This window comes from Hyla sarda, chromosome 1 (genome assembly GCF_029499605.1).
Source record: "Hyla sarda isolate aHylSar1 chromosome 1, aHylSar1.hap1, whole genome shotgun sequence".
NCBI classification, from domain to species: Eukaryota; Metazoa; Chordata; class Amphibia; order Anura; family Hylidae; genus Hyla; species Hyla sarda.
In genome coordinates this window covers 66,449,272-66,475,730 of record NC_079189.1, presented here as the reverse complement: position 1 = coordinate 66,475,730, position 26,459 = coordinate 66,449,272, and the positions used below count along the sequence as shown (strand labels likewise).

The 26,459-nt window shown below is 41.6% G+C and overlaps 1 protein-coding gene across 1 annotated transcript; it reads left to right on the top strand.

The window, feature by feature from the left end:
• On the top strand, positions 1 to 25,984 carry QDPR (quinoid dihydropteridine reductase). The gene is made up of 7 exons (XM_056555253.1): positions 1 to 186; positions 1,233 to 1,325; positions 6,128 to 6,224; positions 12,449 to 12,589; positions 17,933 to 18,041; positions 20,021 to 20,104; positions 25,749 to 25,984. Exons 1-7 carry the CDS (start codon positions 91 to 93, stop codon positions 25,852 to 25,854), a joined length of 726 nt encoding a protein of 241 aa, XP_056411228.1. The 5' UTR covers positions 1 to 90; the 3' UTR covers positions 25,855 to 25,984.
• The last annotated feature ends 475 nt before the right edge of the window (positions 25,985 to 26,459 follow it).

Sequence of the window (26,459 nt, the reverse complement as noted above, 5' to 3'; positions counted from 1 at the left end):
AGAGGGGGCGGCTCCAGGCTCTGCTTCTTGTATGACAGGAGCTGCTGCTGCTGCTGCTGCTGAGCTTCTTTCCTCTCCCAGGCTGTACAGATGGCTGCTGCTAGTGAGGCTCAGAGAGTGCTGGTGTATGGAGGCAGAGGAGCTCTGGGCTCCAAGTGTGTGGACTACTTCAAGTCCAAGAACTGGGTAAGTGACTTTATGTTCCTGCTACGTCTACTATATAGTTATTACTGTAGAGGTCACATGTTTTGCCATACTCTGTGCAACAGGTTGGTAACAAGTGTGCACTTATTTTTCATGCCATGATGTGTCAAGTTACTTGTTGTAAAATCTAATGAATTGTGGGCAGAATAGAATGCAAAATGCATATGTAGCAGAGCTGAATCTGCATGTGTTAATATAGCTCAATAAGGTGTAAAAAAACAGATAGGTCATACTTCTATTCTGCTGAGTTGTGTTCAATCAGAGGATGGCTCTGCTGCGTCTGCCCAGAGCGTCTCTGCTGCGTCTGCCCAGAGCGTCTCTGCTGCGTCTGCCCAGAGCGTCTCTGCTGCGTCTGCCCAGAGCGTCTCTGCTGGGTCTGCCCAGAGCGTCTCTGCTGCGTCTGCCCAGAGCGTCTCTGCTGCGTCTGCCAAGAGAGTCTCTGCTGCGTCTGCCCAGAGCGTCTCTGCTGCGTCTGCCCAGAGCGTCTCTGCTGCGTCTGCCCAGAGCGTCTCTGCTGCGTCTGCCCAGAGCGTCTCTGCTGCGCCTGCCCAGAGCGTCTCTGCTGCGCCTGCCCAGAGCGTCTCTGCTGCGCCTGCCCAGAGCGTCTCTGCTGCGCCTGCCCAGAGCGTCTCTGCTGCGCCTGCCCAGAGCGTCTCTGCTGCGCCTGCCCAGAGCGTCTCTGCTGCGCCTGCCCAGAGCGTCTCTGCTGCGCCTGCCCAGAGCGTCTCTGCTGCGCCTGCCCAGAGCGTCTCTGCTGCGTCTGCCCAGAGCGTCTCTGCTGCCTTTTCTAATTCTTTCCTATCGCTTGTATAGTGCCCACATATTCCAGAGAGAAGTACACAGATCGACATGATCAATCCTAGCTGAAAATGTAAGACTGTATATAATCTACAACATCAGTGCGAAGCTACAAATCCCAGCATGCTGAGTGTTTTTAGTTGTGCAACAGCTGGAGTGTGCCAGTTTGAAGACCACCGATCTACATCATAATGCACAGTTAACATAACCTGTCCCTTCTATTCCCGCAGTGGGTGGCCTCCATAGACGTAGGCGAAAATGCAGCCGCGAGCGCCAACGTTGTCGTCAGACTGTCAGATTCTTTTTCGGAGCAGTCAGAAGAGGTGAGTCAGCGGCCGCCGGTCTGATCAGTGTCTGCGCAGCCCCAGGTTACTCCACATATACTGCTCGGCACTAGCTCATCCAAGGGATTGGTATAGTACAAGAAGCAGAAAACAGAAGGGCTGCACTTCATATCCTATTATATCACATCCCGTGCAAAGGGCGAATGTAATCACTGGAGAAGGCACAGTAAACGATCACTGCAGCTGATAAATGTAATACTATGCCCTTTTATTTTGGCTCCTGTACAGTCAGTCCTGCCCCAGGTCCTGGATGTAGATTTGGTTCTGATCCTACAGATTGTATAGTGTTGCTGGAAATATTGGATATTTTCTTCTCTGAAAACACACACATTTTGTACAGGTTTTACAGATTAAATCTGGTGTTTTTATTTATTTTTGTTTTTTTTTCATAGTCCTCCAGTATTATCCTTATCAGTGTATTAGACGCAACCAGATTGTGCCCTGGGCAGGAGAGGCAGAAAATGTCACTTTCGCTGCACATATCATAAATATTAGGTCCCTACTGCAATATTTCCCAGCCAGGGTTCCTCCAGCTGTTGCAAAACTACAACTCCCAGCATGCCCGGACAGCCTTTGGCTGTCCGGGCATGCTGGAAGTTGTAGTTTTGCACCAACTAGAGACACCCTAGTTGGGAAACCCTGTCCTACTAGTTTATTCAGGGAGTCACCCCTTATTACCCTGTATTGAGTATATCATAAGAAGAAAAAAAAAAAAATAGTTGCGTATAAAAATCCCTAATATGTTCTTCGTAGTAGATCCCCAGCGTTTGTAAAAGTATGTTATGGACGTAATATTATCATAGGGCTTTTAACAATGCACCAAAATTAAGGCCAGTGATGGCAGGAACGTATCATTCCCTGCTTTTTTCACCCCACTTTTCCAGCTTGCACCTTCTCCCTTATACAAATTTCCTATTGTCACGCCATGTATGAATTATTTAGCACTATTTATTTTTGTGCACTTTAAAATTTTTTTTTTTGTGTTTTTATTATTTTTTTTGTCTTTTAGATATTCACTCTACCCATTTGGGGAGATTTATCAAAACTTGTGCAGAGGAAGAGTGGTGCAGTTGCCCTTAGCAACCAATCAGATCGCTTCTTTTATTTTTAAATGGGCCTTTGAAAACTGAACGAAGCAATGTGATTGGTTGCTATGGGCAACTGGTCTTCTGTGCACAGTTTTTGATAAATCTCCCCCAGAATAGCCATAAAGAAGCCAGAAAAATACAGCAAAATGTGCCAAAAAAACAAAAACTAGCATACAGGTGTTTTATTCCGTCACTTTAAAAAAAAAATAATAATTATTTGTTGACAATGAATAAAGACGTTTAGGGAGCTAAAACTTTACCAGCCGTATGCATCTTAGGCTAGGTTCAGACTACGGAATCTCCGGGCAGAAAATTTCCGCCCGGAGATTCCGAGTTCCGCCTGCGCCGACTGAATTAGTCGGCGCTAGGACCGCGCGGACACTGCAGTCTCCTATAGACTGCTATGTGTTCTGCTAGGATTTCCGCCTGAAGAAAGAGCAACCCCTTTCTTCAGGCGGAAATTTTCTAGCGGATTTTTCATCCGGAATTTGTGAAGCGGAAGATCCGAAGTGTGAATTTGTGAACGGAAAACCATTCACTACACTATGCATTATAGTAAGCGGAAATTCTGCCGGAAATTTCAAAGTGAAAATTCCGGCGGAAATTCCGTAGTCTGAAGGCACAACTCGTACATCTTACCTATACCCATTCAAAGTAGCAAGCTACCAGAAAAGGATAGAGACTTGTCTAGACGTACTTGGCTCGTAGTGGATTGGTTCACATCTGTCCAACTATTGGTCATACTACTTGGATCAGTGCTTCCAAACCAGGGTGCCTCCAGCTGTTGCCAAACTACAACTCCCAGCAGGCCCTGCTTCGAGTTGTAGTTTGGCAACAGCTGGAGGTACCCTGGTTGGGAAACACTGCCTTCGATAGCTGTCAGCTGAACGTTCCTTCTACTGGCAGCTATTCCTTGAGATTCCCTGCCCCCAATATGCTTACACATATGTTCTTAATAGGAATTGAATTCTGCCAAACTCCAGTGGTTGCACTAATCTCTATTTTTCTTTCTCCCAACATCTGCCATTGGGAGACAGTCAGGAGATACTCCATAAGAATTGGTTGGCCACAATTAGAGATGAGCGAACTTACAATAAATTTGATTCGTCAAGAACTTCTCGGCTCGGCAGTTGATGTCTTATCCTGCATAAATGAGTTCAGCTTTCAGGTGCTCCCGTGGGCTGGAAAAGGTGGATACAGTCCTAGGAGACTCTTTCCTAGGACTGTATCCACCTTTTCCAGCCCACCGGAGCACCTGAAAGCTGAACTAATTTATGCAGGATAAGTCATCAACTGCCGAGCCGAGAAGTTTGTGACGAATCGAATTTACTGTAAGTTCGCTAATCTCTAGCCACAATCAACAGGTTCTGCCAACCTCTATCTAACCTAATGTGTATGACCAGCTTTAGGGTATGTTCGCACTGATTAATATTTGCACGGAATTGTTGCTGAAAAAATCAGCTAAAAAATTACCGTTTTTTTTCCGTGTGGAATGTGCGCGGAATCTGCGTTGAATTCCGCACAGAAATCAGTGCGGAATTCAGCGCGGCATAGGAGACATCATTAAAAAAAAAAAAAAATATATATATATATATATATATATATATATATATATATATATATATATATATATATATATATATGTTCCGCGCAAAAGTGTGGCGGACTGAATTTTTTTTTTTACATCGAGTTCTATGGGGTTAGGATGCGAATTTGTGTTCATTCTTCATGCAGAACGGAATTCAGTGACAGAATTCCGCTAGCGGAAATTCCTCAGTCTGAACTGAGCAGAAATTTATTTACATACTATGGGGGTTTTCACTGCTGAATGAATTGGAGAGGAATAAGCAGAATTACTTGCGGAAATTCCTCTGCAAACCTTCAGTGTGAATATACCCTTAGTTGTGAATAGAACCAGGTCTGTATGGCTTTCAGCCTGCATAGTAAGGGTATGTTCACACAGCGGAATGTCCGTGCATGATTTCATTGGGATCCTGCTGCACTGTGCACATGGTGGAATTTCTGTGGCAGAAACATCACGATTCCGGTGTCCGCAGAAAGAATAGACATGTCTATTCTTTCTGGGATTCCACATGGAAATGCATTGCCGTCTATGGGGTGGCGCTTTTCTGGGCGGTCCTAGTGCCTGCCAGATTTTTCAAATTCGGATTTGTGTTTTCCAGGCGGACATACCACACACTTTACATTATGGGGAAGATTTATCAAAACCTGTCCAGAGGAAAAGTTGCCCAGTTGCCCATAGCAACCAATCAACTTGCTTCCTTCCTTTTGAACAAGGCCTCTGCAAAATGAAAGAAGCGATCTGATTTGGTTGCTATGGGCAACTGGGCAACTTTTCCTCTGCACAGGTTTTGATAAATCTCCCCTTATGGTGAACATTACCCCGCTGGGAAATTTTTTGCTTGCTATTGCTTCTTCCCTCCATACCAGCTTAATGTCAGGGGGTCCTGAAGCGGCCGGCAAGGCTGGCATCAAATTAAAAAAAAGAAGCGTTGGTGAGATGAGGAAAGTTCTTTTTATGTTTCATTGTTTCATTTGCAAACAAAAATAACAAATCTATTAAATTCTCGGCCTAGAGGCTTGAAAACCCTGTCAGCCATATATCAAGTAGGAGATCTTTGAGTGGAGATAAGGTCCTTTAATATCCAGCGGCAATAAATGGACATGGCTAAAGAGATGTGGCGATGGCTTCCTACTTATATGAAGAATTTCTTGTGGTCATCTTCAAGATCTATGTTGGATAGTGAACAAGGATAAGAAGACAATGAACACTCAGCAGTCACAGAAATCTGAGGCTGCATTCAACACGTGTGGTGACTCCAAAGTTGTATTGTGACCACGGGTGTGAAGGGTGTAGGTGGATGGGGCAGATGGTATAGCCCAGGGGCAAGGTGTTGTTAAACCCTAATGTTCGTGACGCCAGGTTTTTTTTTCCGGTAACCACCCGAATGGTAGCACCACTATCCCAAGGTTAGGCAGGGAAATAATAGTCCAAGACCAGGTAAGGGTTAACAGTAGCTTTACTGAAGTTAGACAGTTGTTAAAGTCCTTACCAAAGAATCCCAGAGAGGTGGCCAGTAACACAGAAGGACCTCATAGCTTGCTGGGACTTGTAGTGACTTTGATAGACTTTACTTCAGCCACCCAAACTATAATAGACTTGACTAGGTTGTAGGTAGTGACAGCAGACATAGACTTGACCTACTGAAATGTGGCTTGAGGCCTCCAGGTATGCTGGACACTGGCTCTGAGATGTCTGGTCTTTGCTATACCTCTGCAGGAGTGATAAGAGAGAGATTGTAATGGCTTCCCCTCTTATAAAGGGGGGGGGGGGGGTGAGCAAGAAGCCCATAGGTCAAGCTGCAGGTCAGGTGGTCAACTGGTGCTCTCTGTGTAACATAATACATCATGTGAACATAACAGGCGATGTACAACACTATACATAACATTAGACTTCTATGGGGGAGACGCTGCAGGAGAGCCCCTAGGACAATGAGGGACTCAACCTGACAGGGCCTAAGTACTGTACATGAGTATATCCTGTACTGGGACATTACACATGTTTGTTTCTTTTTTTTTTTTTTTTTTTATATTTCCTCTTGATAAAGGGGGACTGAGATGTAAGTTCGGACGGCACTCACTATTTCTTCTTTCTTGTATTCCATACACCAGGTCACATCAGCTGTGGATCAGCTTCTCGGTGGACAGAAGGTAGATGCAATCTTATGTGTAGCTGGAGGCTGGGCAGGAGGATCTGCAAAAGCAAAATGTACGTAAGTGAAGGTTCTGTATGATGGTATGTACACTGAAGGGATCCCATATGGACCTTTCTTTGTTTTTTTTCATGGCTAGAATGCAGTGGAAAGGTTTAAAGGGAATGTCCACCCTGGAACACTAGGGGCAGGTTCAGAAACTTTAACCCCTTAAGGACTCAGCCCATTTTGGCCTTAAGGACTCAGACAATTTAATTTTTACGTTTTCATTTTTTCCTCCTCGCTTTCTAAAAATCATAACTCTTTTATATTTTCATCCACAGACTAGTATGAGGGCTTGTTTTTTGCGCGACCAGTTGTCCTTTGTAATGACATAACTCATTATATCATAAAATGTATGGCGCAACCAAAAAACACTATTTTTGTGGGGAAATTAAAACGAAAAACGCAATTTTGCTAATTTTGGAAGGTTTTGTTTTCACGCCGTCCAATTTATGGTAAAAATGACATGTGTTCTTTATTCTGAGGGTCAATACGATTAAAATGATACCCATTATTATATACTTTTATATTATTGTTGCGCTTAAAAAAAATCACAAACTTTTTAACCAAATTAGTACGTTTATAATCCCTTTATTTTGATGACCTCTAACTTTTTATTTTTCTGTATAAGTGGCGGTATGGGGGCTCATTTTTTGCGCCATGATCTGTACTTTTTTTTGATACCACATTTGCATATAAAAAAACTTTTAATACATTTTTTATAATTTTTTTTTAATAAAATGTATTAAAGTAGGAATTTTGGACTTTTTTTTTTTTTCGTTCACGCCGTTCACCATACGGGATCATTAACATTTTATTTTAATAGTTCGGACATTTACGCACGCGGCGATACCAAATATGTCTATAAAAAATGTTTTTTACGCTTTTTGTGGGTAAAATAGGAAAAAACGGACGTTTTACTTTTTTATTGGGGGAGGGGATTTTTCACTTTTTTTTTACTTTTACATTTTTTTTTACACTTGAATAGTCCCCATAGGGGACTATTCATAGCAATACCATGATTGCTAATACTGATCTGTTCTATGTAAAGGACATAGAACAGATCAGTATTATCGGTCATCTCCTGCTCTGGTCTGCTCGATCTCAGACCAGAGCAGGAGACGCCGGGAGCCGGACGGAGGAAGGAGAGGGGACCTCCGTGCGCCGTTCTGAATGATCGGATCCCCGCAGCAGCGCTGCGGGCGATCCGATCGTTCATTTAAATCGCGAACTCCCGCAGATGCCGGGATCTGTATTGATCCCGGCACCTGAGGGGTTAATGGCGGACGCCCGCGAGATCGCGGGCGTCGGCCATTGCCGGCGGGTCCCTGGCTGCGATCAGCAGCCGGGATCAGCCGTGCATGACACGGGCATCGCTCCGATGCCCGCGGTTATGCTTAGGACGTAAATGTACGTCCTGGTGCGTTAAGTACCACCTCACCAGGACGTGGAACTTCGGTGGAAAACGCTTTTTTTTTTTTTTTTAAATGAACTGGGGCCAGAAAGTAAAACAGATTTGTAAATTACTTCTGTTTAAAAATCTTAATTCTTCCAGTACTTATCAGCTGCTGTATGCGCCACAGGAAGTTCTTTTCTTTTTGAATTTCTTTTCTGTCTGACCACAATGCTCTCTGCTGACACCTCTGTCCGTGTCAGGAAGTGTCCAGAGTAGGAGTAAATCCCCATAGCAAACCTCCCCTGCTCTGGACAGTTCCTAACATGGGCAGAGGTGTCAGCAGAGAGCACTGTGGTCAGACAGAAAAGAAATTCAAAAAGAAAATCACTTCCTCTGTAGTATACAGCAGCGGATAAGTACTGGAAGGATTAAGATTTTCAAATGGAAGTAATTTACAAATCTGTTTAATTTTCTGGCACCAGTTGATAAAAAAAAATTTCCACTGAAGTATCCCTTTAATTTCATTGTCGTGCACCTGCTACACCCACAGCAGCTGATTTTGCTATATAATGACTTCAGTGGGTAGGAAAATAGGCAGCAGAAAATTCACAGCAAAATACGCAGCAAACTATGGTACGTGTGATTCTTCCCTTACTGTCAAAAGTGAATTCTACCTCCTCTGACCCGCTGACTACTGTTTGTGGGTGAACTCCTTCTGCCCGGATCTCTATTTGTCTGACTGCATTATTTTCTGTTTTGGTACCTACAGTTATCACCTGTTACTAACAGAGAATATTCTGAGGGTAGCGACTAGAGATGAGCGAACTTACAGTAAATTCGATTCGTCACGAACTTCTCGGCTCGGCAGTTGATGACTTTTCCTGCGTAAATTAGTTCAGCCTTCAGGTGCTCCGGTGGGCTGGAAAAGGTGGATACAGTCATAGGAAAGAGTCTCCTAGGACTGTAAGCTGAACTAATTTATGCAGGAAAAGTCATCAACTGCCGAGCCGAGAAGTTGGTGACGAATCGAATTTACTGTAAGTTCGCTCATGTCTAGTAGCGACCTAGGGATTCCATGCAGTAAAGTTCAGATCCTGGTATAGGGGTTCAGCAGTGGAAACCATGGTATAACTTAGACCAGTGTTTCCCAACCAGTGTGCTTCCAGCTGTTGCAAAACTACAACTCCCAGCATGCCCGGACAGCCTTTGGCTGTCCGGGCATGCTGGGAGTTGTAGTTTTGCAACAGCTGGAGGCACACTGGTTGGGAAACACTGACCTTGCTCCTGAGTATAGCCCTAAACCAAATCCATATAATCCTCAGGGATCTTGGCCCTAAGAGATATGCTCTCCCTAGTGATGGCTGCTAAGTCTCAGAATTGTTTCACTCTATGACCAAATGAAGATTTAGCCTAAGTATAGGAATAAAGTTTTATATTATGAAATTAATGGACACAGAGTTTTGCACCTGAGAGTGAATCTGTGTTAAATGGTCAAGTATGTTTTGTAGCTTCACCTTTTTTTGAGTAATCGGCCACACCGACGTACCCTTGTCCAAAAAACGATTTGTGGGAGACCCATCATGCCTATAGGCAACATTGCCTACAGTGCAGTATTGTAGTGCCAGGTTGCACATTATAACAATATCCCTCTACTGGTAAAAAGCACCAGTAGTAGTTCTACATACTGTACAAAATATTATGTTAAAGCAGTGTTCCCCAACCAGGGTGCCTCCAGCTGTTGCAAAACTACAACTCCCAGCATACCCGGAAAGCCAGAGGCAACACCTGGATGCACCCCGGTTGGAAAACATTGTGTTAAAGGGGTATTCAGAGGAAACATTTTTTTTTTTTTTTTATCCTTCCAGTAATTATCAGCTGCTAAAGTTGAGTTGTTCTTTTCTGTCTGGCAACAGTGCTCTCTGCTGACACCTCTGCTTGTCTCGGGAACTGCACAGAGTAGAAGAGGCTTGCTATGGGGATTTGCTTCTACTCTGGAGAGTTCCTGAGACAGGTGTCATCAGAGAGCACTTAGACAGAAAAGAACAACTCAACTTCAGCAGCTCATAAGTACTGAAAGGATTAATATATATATATTTTTTATTTATAGAAGTAATTTACAAATCTGTTTAACTTTCTGGAGCCGGTTGATATATAATTATTATTTTTTTTTTTTCCTGGATAATGTTACATGTTTTCCTTCAACATTCAGGATGTCTTGGCCAGACTAGATGGACCATGTGTTTTTTCTTTTAACCTTCTATGTTTCAAAATCTAACTAGTTCTTTCCCTGCGTCCTGTGTACCAACAAAGAGACAATAACTCTGCTTTTACTAAGAGACTGTATTAAAATCCTACTATTCAGAGTGATTCAGCTGTTTCATCCACATGTGCGTCTGGCATCCATTGACTATAATTGTTTTCATAAGATCCATATGTAAACTGTTTGTGTTGTAGTTAATAATGCATTTTAAAGCACAGAAGTTCCGGGAGGATTTATTTTCCTTTTTTCTTTGTGTGTTTTGTAATGTGATTTTTGCAAAAAAGAGAAAAAAAAAAGAAATGATGTCTCATGATTGCTCTGTTCCTCAAAATGTAACTAATGCATATCATGCCCTTCAGCTATATGAACATCATATTAGTTCAGTTATTATTTGCAGACATGAATAGATATGAGATCTAGAGATGAGCGAACTTACAGTAAATTCGATTCGTCACAAACTTCTCGGCTCGGCAGTTGATGACTTATCCTGCATAAATTAGTTCAGCTTTCAGGTGCTCCGGTGGGCTGGAAAAGGTGGATACAGTCCTAGGAGACTCTTTCCTAGGAATGTATCCACTGGAGCACCTAAAAGCTGAACTAATTTATGCAGGATAAGTCATCAACTGCCGAGCCGAGAAGTTCGCGACGAATCAAATTTACTGTAAGTTCGCTCATCTCTGAGATCCATGGATAGAAAATGTGCAGATCAGTGGTGTCAAACTGTGGCCCTCCAGATGTTGCAAAACTTCAACTCCCAGCATGCCCGGACAGCCATTGGCTGTCCGGGCATGCTGGGAGTTGAAGTTTAGCAACATCTGGAGGGCCACAATTTGACACCACTGGTGTAGATCATTATAGTCAATATACTGTATGCAAGAAATCTTCTTCCTCTGGTGCTTTATAGATCTGTGTATTCTGTGGTTAATCATTTATAATCGGGCCATGATAAGATACCACTCTTTATCTGCATTTGCTCTATTGATCTGTTTTGTCAAAGCAAATTTAAATACAGATTCTTGATTTTATATTTTTTTCTATAATGATTTTCTGAGTTACTAGAGGGGAGCTCATGACTAGGGGATATTCTAGCTGCTATGTCCCCCTAACCACCCACCTATACCATACATTACTTCACCATAAGCCCCTTCCATAAATAAGACCAGACAAGGTGTTGGTGCGAAAGGCGTAAAGCCCTAAACGTAAACCAGAGCCCAAACAACTTTTAAAGTATCCTAGTGCAGGAGAAGAACCTAAAGGCACCGTCACCGAACCAAAGGGATGGCTCCTAGTCGTAGCTCACCTGCCCAGGAGCACCATTTGTAAAGCCCATAAACCTTCCTGGGGCCCATGTCACATGGACTTCACCGTCGGGCTGGGAACCGCTCCCAGCCCACCTCCACACTCTATCCAATAAAACCATCATGCCATCCACTGGTGCCTCCAGATCCCTCTCCTGACCCCGCTGCTGCGACAGACACAAAAAATGGCGGGCGGGAACGTTCTGCTGGCCACATGCCAACTGAAGTCCCTCCCCTTAACCCCGGCCTTTTAACCCTAACCTGACTCCTCCCCTATCTCGCTGCAAACCCTGTGACTGTTAACCCTTTAATATTGTCTAATCCCCCCCCCCCCAGGGCTTCCATGTTCTTCCCCATATGTATAAGCCAGAATCTATAGCATCTATAAATGGTATGTGTTGGCTCTGGAGGACACAGGATGGCCAACATGGGCAGCCAAAGTAAATGTGAGCAATGTAATACTTTATTACCTCTGTGGTGGTGCTGCAGGGAAATTGAGCACTTGCTGCTGAGTTTTTTTTGTACAGAATATACCTAATCGCTGGGGATTCCTGAAATGGTAGTATAACTGGTATGTCTTCAGTAGTGATTGATCTATATGGATCGAGCAGACTTTTTACCACATCCTAGGGCTTCACATGACAGTCAATGTCCTGTGTCCCACATTTTCACTTGTAATCTATACCAAATATGGGTAAATAAATCCATAAAGAAAAGAAAAAATATATATCCACACTCACCAATAAAGCGGAATAGGCAAACAGACTTTATTGTGTTATGTCCATCTTACAGCAAAACAGATCACCCAGTGCAGGGAGGGAGAATGGCTAAGAGCGTGGAATCGGAAGAGGAGTCAGTAACACGAAGCGGTACCGTAGTTTCTGTGATACGCCCCTGCTCTTTGGCTCGTAGCCAATCAGAGAAACTACAGTACCGCTTTGTGTCACAGACTCCTCTTCCGATTCCACGCTCTTAGCCATTCTCCCTCCCTGCACTGGGTGATCTGTTTTGCTGAAAGATGGACATGACACAATAAAGTCTGTTTGCATATTCTTCTTTACTGGTAAGTGTGGATATATATTTATTTTTATTTTCTTTTGGACTTATTTGTGGAATTACTACATTCTAAAAGTATATGGCACCCAAGTTAGTTCACCTGGAGCCTCGGAACCATACCGGCTGGAATATATTGCTATGCAGTGCCCATCCCCCACTTTTGTTTGACTGTTTATATACCAAATATAGGACCAAGCTGGTTTTAATAATTTTTGGCTTCACTTTCAGCTTTTTATAAGAACTGTGATCTCATGTGGAAACAGAGTGTATGGACGTCAACCATTTCCAGCCACCTAGCTACGAAGCATCTGAAAGAAGGGGGGCTGCTCACATTATCCGGTGCAAATGCTGGACTATCCGCAACTCCAGGTAATGACAGACCATTTATGAAAGCCAAGAGAGTTTCAACCTAAAAAAGATCTTTGTGAAGCTTGGCAAAGACCTAGTTTAAAGTGTACCTGTCACTTAAAAAAACATTTTTCATTTCCTAGAGACATGTCAAACGTTTCGATCAGTCGGGGTCTGAGTGTTCAAGTTCTCACTAATCATTACAATGAGCGGGGAGAGAAGCGCTGCTGACCCAGGCAATCTTATAGACGTCTATTGCAATTTTGTCTTGCCTAGCGCGCTCTACTCTTGGCTCATCCTAGGGATTAGTCAGAGTCTGAACAATCAGACCCTGACTGATCAAAACTTTCGACATGTCTGTACAACATATCAAATTATTTTTTTAAGTGACAGTGCCCCGTCCAAATGTTGCCTAAAAGTGACAAATGTTGTATCTTTCTTCTGCTAGGGAGAAATAAATGCTTTTTTTATTTTTTCTGGGGTACTTTGAAGTCAAAATAGGGTTCTAGGCTTGGGTCAAGCACATCCATTTTCCCATTAGAGGGATATATACAATAATACATGTGTGCTGTTGTCAGCCCTCTTCTTTGTTGACCATTTACAAAGTTCTACAGAAATTGGAGTTTTTATATGATTTTGTAGATAAAATTAAAAAAATGCATATGTAACATGATAAACCACAGAAAGGGAGAACCAGAGCCATTAATACTGCAAATAATGTAATGACCTTTATTAGAAATATTATTTTAAAAAGTCACCAACCATGACTAAGAATAAGACCATATACAGATAGAATAAATATAAAATACAAAGCAATGAGTGTGTACAGAATATAGATCCCAATTACGTTGATGGGACACATGTAAAGTCAAACCGTAAAAGACAGTGTAGTATGTAAACCATGAGGTAGAAACAGTAATTAAGGGCTCCACATAGAGTATAGTAGGTAATCGGAGGAAGTCAAAAGACCAACCTACTACTGAGTATATTGCGAACTGATCATAGATATGTATTCTACTACATCATTAGTGTGGTGTCCCAGTACAGGACTTAGTCCTGTCCCTGTCTAAAGTCCTCTCAGCCTCCCCTCCATTCTCATAGGGCTCTCTTGTAGGGTTTACCCCCTAGTCACCTCATATAAATGTGTTCTTTAATGTATGTATGTGTGTGTGTGTATGTATGTGTATGTATATATATATATATATATATATATATATATATATATATATATATATAATTTAATATATAGGAAATATCTATGCATAGGACCTTAGCAGGTCACGGGCCTTTAATTATGTTGTACTAGGGTTTAAGGACCTTACAAGGTGATGTACCCAGAGTTTACTGGGTCAGGACTTACAGGTTTGCCAACCAATGAGCTTAGTCCAGCCCCTTATTATGTAAAGGGCTGCAGTCAATCAATTCTCTCTTTCCTACTGTACACTGAAGCAAGCACAGCTCATCAGCATCAATTCAAGTCAGCTAGGCCAAAGCCTAAGCATCTGCAGCCACTGAACCGTGAGTTACCAAAAGCTCAATCTATCAAATCCTTTGTGACTACTACAAGCTTAAACATTATAATTAGTAGCACAGTGGCCTGTATCAAAAGCTCATTGCTTCAAAGTCCCAGCAAGCCTTTGAGGAACCTGTATCCCGATTCACTCTGGAAAGACTGTTATGTTCAATACCGTTGCATAAAAGCTGCAAGTAAAGTTTCTGCAGTTCATTCATAAAATCTGCTGTGGACATTCCGTTTATTCTCCCTGCCGTTTGTGGGACGGTTGGCGGTAGGATTATTAACCCTAAGGAAACTTCACCCTGGTGTCACGACATCTAAGCGTTAATACCATCAGACCCTGCAATACCACTACAACACCCCAGTCACTATTACTCTCCCAGACACCACATTAGTATGTAGTGTAACATACTAGACCACCTCACTTACTCATAGTTAACACCTGTCCACACCGTCCCAACATACGTTTCGTCACCCGGACTTTCTCAAGTGTCCCTTGAGATACAGCATACAGCTGCTAAAAAGTACTGGAAGGATTAAGATTTTTTAATAGAAGTCATTTATAAATCTGTTTAACTTTCTGGCACCAGTTGATTTAAAAAATAAAAATAAAAAAAAAATTTCCACCGGAGTACCCCTTTAATGGATATCCATGATGGATTTCTTCCTTTTTTCCGTAACCTGATGTATATAGTATTGATCTGCAACAGTGTCCTCTCCTGATCACTTCAATGTAAGGATGTAGCCTATATATGCTCTGTAGATCTGACATTTTCACCTAGGTGTTTGATTGAGACATTTGTAAATGTGTCCTTGTCCTGAGTAAAGAGACCTTTGCCTCCAGACAGATTTAGCCCTTTGCTCTTGTCATTTGAAATAGTTTGCACTTTTCCTTCTTTGATCTCATTGCTTTTTAAGTTTCGGGGACCTAGTTGGAAAGATTTGCTTTACTGCAATAGTGAGGGGAGCTAACCCATGCCCATAACTGTGCCTGTTTTGCAATGTAAATAATAACTTTATGTTTTGGCATCATAGTAACCACAAACAGGTCACATATCTCTCCGGAATGTCTGTGACGTGTCTTTGGGACATGTGTGTTTCATTTTCGAGCAGACATTGTGTGTTTCAGATGGATTGAGCAATCTCCTCCACAGGGTTAGCGAGTCGGATTGAAACAAATTGCAGGAAGGCAGACTAACAAGAACGCATTGTCTGCTGGGGAAAATATATATATATATATATATATATATATATATATATATATATATATATATATATATATATATATATATATATATATATATATATATATATATATTTTTTTTTTTTAGATTATATGGATTATATAGATATTTGGAATATGTATGTGTATATATATATATATATATTTAGATTATATGGATTATATATATTTAGATTATATGGATTATATATATTTAGATTATATGGATTATATATATATATATATATATATATATATATATAATATATATATATATATATATATATATATATATATATATATATATATATATATTTCTGTTAAAGGGGTATGCCAGGCAAAAACTTTTTTTTTTTATATATCAACTGGCTCCAGAAAGTTAAACAGATTTGTAAATTACTTCTATTAAAAAATCTTCAACCTTTCAGTACTGAGCTTCTGAAGTTAAGGTTGTTCTTTTCTGTCTAAATCCTCCCTGACACCTGTCTCGGGAAACGCCCAGTTAAGAAGCAAATCCCCATAGCAAACCTCTTCTAAACTGGGCGGTTCCCGAGACAGGTGTCATCAGAGAGGATTTAGACAGAAAAGAACAACCTTAACTTCAGAAGCTCACAAGTACTGAAAGGATTAAGATTTTTTAATAGAAGTAACTTACAAATATGTTTAACTTTCTGGAGCCAGTTGATATTTATAAAAAACGTTTTTTTCCTGGAATACCCCTTTAATGATTAAAAGACAATAAAACAAAGTCTAGTGTAGAAGAGTATTATGGGGTTCTGTCAGCCTGGATCGCCACATCATAGTTGGGCCCACCATACACTCATATATATTATTCATTTTACATAATGCAAAACTCATGCCATATAGCAGTGGTCTCCAACCTGCGGACCTCCAGATGTTGCAAAACTACAACTCCCAGCATGCCCGGACAGCCGTTGGCTGTCCGGGCATGCTGGGAGTTGTAGTTTTGCAACATCTGGAGGTCCGCAGGTTGGAGACCACTGCCATATAGTATGGCATCCATCACTTGTACGCTAATGTGGTATTTATTTACCGGGATATAATTCGTTCCATAACCCTCACCATGGGAATATTGTAGTCTACTGTGTTATTCCATATTGACGTATAACAGCCAAAGAAAACTCTATTTACCCTCCGTCTGACTAATAGATTCCTATGAAAATATTTACTGTGTACATCATTCTCACATGCACACATTATAAAACATAGTGTGATCCCTGTATTACACAGTCATGTGTAATGGTGCCCATAAACCTTCAATAGCTGTCAGTTCAATGTTTGTTCGGGTGACAGCTATCTCTTGCATTCACGCCATACGCATGAGCTTACAGCTCGGCTGAGTGACTAGGAACAGGGGAGGCAAGCCACTGCCAGACAGCAACGCATGACTCTAAGAAGAGGTACAGTTGAAATCCAACATTCGATCCTTCTCTTCCCTGGCATCTTCTGTGAGGGAAAGTCAGGAGGCCTCCATACACATTAGCGCAGTTGCAGGAAAAAGCAAGCCAAGCAAGGAATGAACCATTTCTGGAGCAATGTCCTATATGTTAAAAAAATTTGAGCCAAGATACATATGGTTTACGCGTTTTGAGAGTAATGCTACCCTCTTTCTCAGGTCCAACATGACATCCTTACGGATGTTCGCTAATAAATTCTTTTTAACATTGAGAACATTGTTCCTAAAATGATTACTCCTCGCTTGGACATCATGGTGAGCAAGGATCTGAAGGCATCTTTTTTCCTGCAACTGCACTGCCCCCAATAGGCTCTTTACAGTGTCGCGCCCCTAGCGTGCCAGTTGAGCTTATTTCTGGCTTTTCATAGAAATCTCCTATCGCTAAGATAACAGAATTTGGTGAGTGCGGTGTGAATGATATAATACAAAGTTCGTGATGCCAGGGTAACATTAACCTCAAGGTTTAGATAACTCTCCTGGGCCAAGCGCTGGGCAATAATGACCACAATGCAGGGTTACAGAAAACTATCTTTACCGAGCCAGCATAGATGGTAAATCCTTCACAGAACAGATTTGTGGAGGGGAAGTGCCCCTGGAAGCCTTTTGCCTTGCTGGGACTTGTAGTTGCTTGCACAGCTGAATTGAGATTTGTGACCGATGGCAACCCACGCAAATTTTTAGACAGACTGACTGACTGAAGAATATTCCCCCAGAGCTTTGAGCTTGCTGCCAGGCTTGACTTTCACCTGTGCGATGAAGTTCCTGAGAATTGCATGGCTGCAGATTTTAGGTTTATTTTCTCCTCAGACTTCTCCTCACACTCCAAAGGCTGTCCGGGCATGTTGGGAGTTGCAGTTTTGCAACAGCTGGAGGCACTCTGGTTGGGAATCACTGCATTAGAGCCCTGAGGAAAGGGAGAAAATCATGCTTTATAGAGAACAACCATTCAGCTGAGAGTTTTGCTGTCTCCTAGGCGGGGAGGTCAGGGAAAGCTGGTGAAAATACAACAGAATAAAAAATACCGCAGCTTCATGACACAACTGATGAATACATATACATGTACAATATTTGATATTGGACAAGACAGTCCCCAGTTCCAGATATAATATCACGTTTGACATTTGTTACTTGTATCGTTGTCTTGTTTAGGAATGATTGCCTATGGAATGGCTAAAGCGGCAGTACATCAGCTCTGCCAGAGCCTCGGCGGGGAGAAGAGCGGACTGCCCGGGAATTCTGCTGCTGTAGCCATCCTGCCGTAAGTCTCTCATTATTTCTCAGGTATTGACTCTCTGTCGTATTAAATATGTGTCTGAATACTTGAAGCAAAGGTGTGAGAATCCTCTTCACATGCACATTGTCTGTAATACTCAAGTGTATTGATCATGAGACAATCCAGACTCTCTGCAGCTCTGAAGATGACAAGCCTGAGTGTACATGTAAACTGGCTATAATGCTTCTAGATAGCCCATATCCTTATATTACAAGTAATAGTATTGAAAGGCTAGGTGCTTAAAAGGAGATTTCTAGGATTAGAAAAAACACAGCTGATTTCTTTCCAAAACAGCACCACTTTTTGTCCCCATGTTGTGTGTGGTATTGTGTTCTATTGAAGTGAATGGAGTCATGTTTTCTTACAAAAATTTACTACAAATAACATACAAAACGAACCCTTTAGGCCTTGTTCACACGGCGGAATTTCCGAGTGTAATCCGGGGGTAAATTCTGCTAGGAAATTTCTTTGCAGCAGACTTTCATTGTTTTGAATGGGATTCTGCTGCACTGTGCACACGGCGGAATTTAATGTTGGTTCTTTGTGTGGAATCCACTCAGAAATGTTTTGTTGTCTACGGAGAATTTTAGAACGCTATAGCCATAGTGCAGAGATCTCTCCATGTGCTCTCTCCCTTGAAACTGTGATGGCACGTCACATTTAGAGTTCTTACCCTGCTCCCCTCTCAACTCCTGACTATTAAGGGAGAGACCAGTGATGTGAAGGGGGTGCTCGTATTACTGCTTATTCAATTTTAAGGCAGCAGGAAGCCTTTCTCAGTCATGGTAGTTTCAGTCAGTGCAATTCCCCTAATGCCATTTAGACTACATATATTAAAAAGCGATATTGATGTTATAATCTTATACCAACACGAGAAATGTACTACATAGTGCAACCCCTTCTGTAAGTCATTGCATTAATTTCCTAATTATTTGTTATTGTGTTAATTGTTCTTTAATGGAAAAAAAATCTATAAAAAAAACTATTGAAAAGAACAGGCTCACTGCTGTCTTATCTGAGAGTCCTCCTGCTGGCTTAAAATCTAATAAGCAGTAATATGAGCTCCCCCTTTAAATTACTGGTCTCTCCCTGAGCATGCAGGAGGGGAGGGGGAGCAGGAACGAGACATGTTCTATTAGAGAGTGTGACAGGACATCACAGCTACAAACCATTCAAAGGTTGTTTATTTTTATTTTTATGGACAACCCCTTTAATAACATTTAAATGGGCACTTTCATATAAAAAACCTTTTGATATCTAGAGAAATATAAAGTTTTTATAGGATGGGCTAGGGCAGTGATCCTCAAACTGTGGCCCTCCAGATGTTGCAAAACTACAATTCCCAGCATGCCTGGACAGCCGTTGGCTGTCCAGGCATGCTGGGAGTTGTAGTTTTGCAACATCTGGAGGGCCACAGTTTGAGGACCACTGGGTTAGGGCATGTACAAGTTTTTTTCCCCCAACACATGTATGCTTTAAAAAGCAATCATTTTTTCAACTATAAACTTTGTGAAAACTTTGACCTTCATGGCTGGGACCCTCACAACTCAATAGAACAAAGCAAAAAAGGCTCTGGCCGGATTCACTTTGAATGGAGCTGGAGCATGCTTGACCATCACTCCACTTAGACTGCTCCTCACTGAGGATGTGCAGATAAAAAGTACAGGGTACTCAGGACCCCCTGATCCAGTGATTGATGGTGGAGCTCCCAGCGATCATCCTATCTTTTGGATAACTGGACAATTCATGAATAAAATATCTCATGGATGACATAGAAAGCAGTAAATAAGGCAATAAAAATGGATTTTACATTGTGGTCAATATGGTAAAGTTGAAGCTAAGCTAAATGAAACACTTGTTCACAATATGTTTATTATCCTAATTCCAAGAAGGGTTAACGTGACAAAGCCATCTTTCTTGTATATTGTGTGTGTTTTTAATAATCCTTATCTCTTTCATGGCAGCGTTACCTTGGATACACCAGCGAACAGAGCTTCAATGCCTGATGCAGACTTTTCATCCTGGACACCATTAGACTTTATCGCTGAGTAAGTACACCATGTCTGATTTTATTGGTTTGTTTGCCTTATGTTATCTTTAGCTGGGATTCCAATTGATTTTGTATACTCGCTTCTATAGTTTTGCAGTGATTATGAAAATTGCATAAAGTGACAAACATGACACCTTAATATAAAATCTAAAGAACATGTTCACCCTTTATCTTGAAGAGTTATTTAAATGGGCACTGTCAGATACAAAAACTGTTAATATGCTGTAAAGCATGCAAGACCAATAGGTTTTGCAATTGCTTTCATTAGAAAAGTGTGCAAATACAGTGAACCCCCCCCCCGACCTACGATGGCCCCGACATATGATCATTTCAACATACGATGGCCTCTGAGGCCATTGCATGTTGAAGGCAGCATCAACATACGATGCTTTTATATGTCGGGGCCATCACATAAACGGCTATCCGGCAGCGCTGACTGATTCAGCTGCCACCGGTGACGATCACTTACCTGTCCTCGGGGCTCCGGCGCGTCCTCTTCGGGATCCTCTGTATCGTCGGCGCTCTCCATCGTCGTCATCACGTCGCTGCGCTCGCCGTCCCGTCATCCAATAGGAGCGGCGTGCGTAGCGAAGTGATGGCAGCGACAAAGAGCGAGGATGCCGGGGAAGCAGAGGCCTTGCCGGAGCGTCGGGGATTCGGTGACAGCGATGGAAGGCGACATCCAGGGCAGCGGTGACGGTCCGGAGCGGCGGGGACATGTGAGTATAACCTCCAATACCAGTGGTCTTCAACCTGCGGACCTCCAGATGTTGCAAAACTACAACTCCCAACATGCCCAGACAGCCGTTGGCTGTCCGGGCATGCTGGGTGTTGTAGTTTTGCAACATCTGGAGGTCCGCAGGTTGTAGACCACTGTCCTATACTACATTGCACGGATCCCTCAACATACGATAGTTTCAACAAACGATGGTCCATTTGGAACGGATTACCATCGTATGTGAAGGACCAATGTACTCCTAGGGACCTTTCACACTTCAGAATTACTGTTGCGGGTCATTATGTGGGGAACAGGTACAGGTAGACGGCAATGCATTTCCGAGTGGAATTTGAATTTCCACGGCAGATTTTTCCTCTGCAGAAATTTAGCTGTATGCACGGGGACATCAGAATTCCATGGGAAAACAATAGGAGGTTGCTGGAGCTACATTTTGCTTTGAAATTCTGCCGTGAGAATGGGCCCTTTGTAGGCTGATATATGATCCACAATTACAGGAAAAATCCAGCCCTCTACCACTCGCTAATCTTGGTGCGTTATGACGCGAGATATTGTGTATATAATATGTGGGCTACATGCATGCCACCTAATATAATATAGCCCCTTCTATAGATAATAAGAATATAAAGATCCCACAGGGAGAAAAGGGTCTCCATTTGTTTTTTTGCACTGCGTTTTTAGGGATTAAAAAAACGCTTGAAAAATCGCCAGTGCAAGTGACATCATCATGCGTTTTTTTCTTGCGTTTTTTCTTGCGTTTTTTCCGGCGTTTTTTTCATTTGTGTGGAAATTGCACCTTGGCATTTATTTTTTTTTTTTTTTGGTACCCAAAATTTCTTGGGTACCAAAAAAAAAAGGATGCAGCAGTGATGGAATTTTTTTATTAAATGCAATGTATATATTTTATAACCCAATTTTTATTATTTTTTAATAAAGTGTGTGTTTCACTTTTTTTTAATACATTTTTAACATTTTTTATGTAGTACTACTACTCCCAGCATGGAACAGATTGTTCCATGCTGGGAGTGATAGTACCTGTACTATAGACATATATCGTCCATAATATAGCAGAGAAGCGAGCAGGTCTATACATCGCTCGCCTCTCTGCACTATACTCCGGCCACTGATGTCAACAGAAATTCCTATTTCCCACCCAGAGCTGTGATTGGCCGGATGGTTTCAGCCAATCACAGCTCTGAGGAAAAGATGAATGAATGAGTGAGTGGCCGGCCCGGAGTATAGTGCAGAGCAGGGATGTGAGCGATGTATACAGCCGCTCCATCTCTGCTATAGACAGGACGATCACAGAGGGTGTCAGTAGTGACATCCACCGTGATGTGTCCTTAAGCAGGCACTACTACTCCCAACATGGAGTACACTCTGCTCCATGCTGGGAGCTGTAGTACCTGTATTAATAGACAGATCGCAGCGAGTGTAACTTCTGACACCCGCTTCGATCTGTCTATTAATTGCAGGTACTACAGCTCCCAGCATGAGGTAGAGTGTACTCCATGTTGGGAGTAGTATTACCTGCAGTTATGGAAAGATCACTGCGGGTATCACTCCTGACACCCGCTGTGATCCTCCTGTATAATGTATGGATGTGGCGGCCGCTCTCCTATGGTCCCCTGCACTGACGTATATATACACATGTTCCAATTTCTTAGAGAGCTGTGATTGGCTGGAACCATCTGGCCAATCACAGCTCTGCGGGAAATATGAATAAGTGTAAATATACGTCAGTGCAGGGGACCATAGAAGAGCGGCCGCCGCATCTATATATTATACAGAAAGATCGCAGCGGGCGATCTGTCTATTAATACAGGTACTACGACTCCCATCATGGAACAGTGTGTTCCATGCTGGGAGTAGTAGTACTAACTAAAAAAAAAATGTAAAAAAATTTAGCAAAAAAGTGAAAAACACACACACAATACATTTTTATAATTGTCGACTACAATTTTATTTCCCCGCACACATAAATTGATCCCTGTTTAAAAAGTAATCTTTTTTTTTTTCAATAATATACATTTCGTTAGATACAATTTTTTCCTTCACTACTGTATATTTTTGAGAAAAAAAATTTAATGGTACCCTACGAAATTTTATTAAAAAACAGCTATCTACATCACTTTTTTGGATCGCTAAAGTCCAAAAAAAATCCGCCTGCAAAAAATGCCAAAGTTAAAATCCACATAGCGTTTTTCTTGGTGTTTTCTCACCCCCATAGACTTCTATTGGAGCAAAACCCCACGATTTTGACAAAAAAACGCCGGTTTGAGGGAACTACAGCGTTTTTTTCAAAACTCCAAAGAGCGGAAAAAAAAGCAGAAAAAGTGAAAAAAACGCCAGAAGGATTGAAAAAACGCCAAGTGGAATTCGAAATGTGTGATTTCTCATTGATTTACAGCTAACATCTGGCCGCAGTGGTTTTTGACCAAAAAAACACCATGCGGCAGAATTGGCGTTTTTCTTTGCGTTTTGCAAAAAAAAAAAAAACAAGTAGAGACTTGGCCTAAAACTTAGCTTTTACTGTATTATGTTAAAATACACCAAAATATACAAACGTGGATACCGTAATAAAGGAATAATATGAACGAATGTGTACAATAATAGTCCACCTATAGTATATCAACTGTACACTGGTCTGCTAACAACGGCCCATTCGATTATCGGGGGTCAAACATAACCACATCGTGGCGTAAGTGGATGGGGAGATTGCACCAAGTAGATCTCACACATTGTTAATCCCAATCCAATTACATGAATGCACCATATAGATCTCACAATATTCCCAATCCCGACACGTTTCTGCAGGCGAATAAGTGAAGTATTAGTCATGCCTGCTTCCTCAGGGGAAACGTAAAGGGACATGTATTGGTATAGTTACCATACAATGTTATAATATAATTGTGCATACTAAGGCATATCGATAAAGATAGTATTTAAATATCAGTATAAACCCCTCATACAAATATATAAAATACTTTATAAAAACTGTAGCACCAAATTATACTCTCCCTTGATTATACTGGGGTACGAAGTTATCATGCTGAAGTACTGCATAATCCTGGATATGACCCCCGGGAGCTTTATGGTATCGGTGGTACAAGATGAATATCATCAAGACGCTGCAGTGGCAGCGTTCCCACTTTGTTTGCCCGGGACAGCGTTATGACGCAGAAGCTCTTACAGCAATCGCCTGATCACCAGGATGGAAGCCTGAAGCCTTATGGCTGCCTGCTGAGCTATTTACACACCCTAGTAGTGAGAGCTGTGTATAGAGTCGTGAGGAGGGTAAACCACCTCTGCCTTCTCTCCTGAGAGTCCAGCTATCTCAGCCAGCTCCCATCTCTTGCGGCTGCACAATTTTCATAGCTGCAGTTTTTGCAAAGACACTTAGGCACATCCTTGCAGAGTCTCTTCTGGATTAGCCAGACAAGTCCACAAGTAGTGCTTATGTCCTAGAAAAATGTAAAAAAATTACACCCCCACCCTGCCCATATTACCTACTCCCCCCACTCCCCTGGCTTGAGGTTTGAGCTGAAATACCCCTTTAAGACACCATTATTCCCATCCCCCCCACTTCTCATTGCCTCTACCCCTGTACCCCTGGTTCCTTTTTCTGTAGTTTGTTTGTTGGTTTGTTTATATGTCGTGTGAGCCCTTAAAGGGGTATTCCAAGCCAAAACTTTTTTTATATATCAACTGGCTCCGGAAAGTTAAACAGATTTGTAAATTACTTCTATTAAAAAAATCTTAATCCTTCCAATAGTTATTAGCTTCTGAAGTTGAGTTGTTGTTGTTTTCCTCTCTAACTGCTCTCTGATGACTCACGTCCCGGGAGCTGTGCAGTTTCTATGGGGATATTCTCCCATCATGCACAGCTCCCGGGACATCATCATTGAGCAGTTAGACAGAAAACTTCAGAAGCTAAAAACTATTGGAAGGATTAAGATTTTTTAATAGAAGGAATTTACAAATCTGTTTAACTTTCTGGAGCCAGTTGATAGATATAGATATAGAGATATATATTATTTTGATTTATATATTTTTATTATATGTATGTATGTATGTGTATATGTATATGTATATATATGTATATATATATATATATATATATATATATATATATATATATATATATATATATATATATATATATATATATAATTATGTGTTTTGCCTGGAATACATAGTTACATAGTTTGGTTGAAAAAAGGCATACGTCCATCAAGTCCAACCAGGGAATTGAAGGGAAGGGTGTAAGGGGATAAGGGAAAGGGATGTAGTTTTATAATTCTGCATAAGCATTAATGTTATTAATACCCCTTTAACTTGTTTGACAAACTGGCTACTGTAACAATTCCTATGCTCTTGTGTGTCCTCCCCCCCCCCCCCCCATGTTGTTGATATACCTCTTTGTTATATATGGTATATAGAAAGATAATTGATTAAAAATAAAAAATATTTTGATCAGTCAGACCTCGATCACTAGAATGAGTTGGGAGAAGAGCATGTGGTTGAGTGCTCCTCTCCCTGCTCTCTGTGCAACCAAGACAAACCCATAGACTTGCATTGCAATTTTGTCTTGGTCATGTGGAACACCTAGCGCGGACTTCTCTTCATCAGAGGAGATCTCAACAGACCCCGACTGATCAAACGTTGTCTCTTGGACATGTCAAGTTTTTTTTTCAAGTGCCAGTGCTCATATAAGAAAAAAAGAAGTGTTTTTTCTTAAGTCTTGCGTTCCTCACTGAATTTCCTCAGTGTGCATGGGCCCTAAATGTACCATAAGAAAGGAGTCAACAAAAACACCTCTCACAATGTGTTACACCAATTCATAGTAACTAATTTTAGGTTATTATAAAGTTTTGTTTATATATGTTCACGTTTGTTTTTGCAGGACATTTTTTAACTGGACTACTGGGAGCAATAGGCCCAAATCCGGTAGTCTTATACAGGTGATCACCACAAAGGGGAAAACAGAGCTTGTTCCAGCCCAGCTGTGAGAGAGGCCGACCTGGTCTGTGATCTGGAAGCTGCTCAGCAATGGTTTAATTATTTTCTCCACTATTCCTTTACGTGCAGTTACAATATTTTCTGTTTAACCTATTTGTATTAAAGGATTTCTGATAACTCTCTGGGTGTCATGTCGCTCGGATCTATTAAAAACCAAACTGATAATATTATTGACAATATATCACATTTTTATATATTGTTGCCTTAGTTTATTCATGTGGGTGCTCATGGTATTTTAATTAAAGGGAAAGTGTCAGACTCCACTTGGTGTGGAATATACTTGCATAGTCCCTGGCGTGTTTCTGGCACCATTCACTGCTCTCCGATGCACCATCCTCCTCTGCCTATTGCAACATTATCTCTCTGTTCCTTCCTCCTGCACACCATATTATAACTACATTTCGCAGCAGTCCTCACTGAGACCATTAGAGAGGGTTTGTGGATTAGAGAGGGTGTATAATGTCAGAAGGGGTGTGGCTTGATGAGCTATGTTAAAGAGTGGGTAGGCCCGAATGGACATTGTTAGAAAGTGGGCATGGCTGCATAAAAAACTTTAGATAGTTCCAATACAAAGTGCAGGCATCTGTAAAATATC

What these genes read in the sequence shown, in the direction of transcription:
- QDPR (XM_056555253.1), top strand. Translation starts at nt 91, where the DNA reads ATGGCTGCTGCTAGTGAGGCTCAGAGAGTGCTGGTGTATGGAGGCAGA. An exon ending in TTTCGGAGCAGTCAGAAGAG is followed by an intron (nt 1,326 to 6,127) that starts GTGAGTCAGCGG and finishes TCCATACACCAG; the next exon opens with GTCACATCAGCTGTGGATCA. An exon ending in TGGACTATCCGCAACTCCAG is followed by an intron (nt 12,590 to 17,932) that starts GTAATGACAGAC and finishes TGTCTTGTTTAG; the next exon opens with GAATGATTGCCTATGGAATG.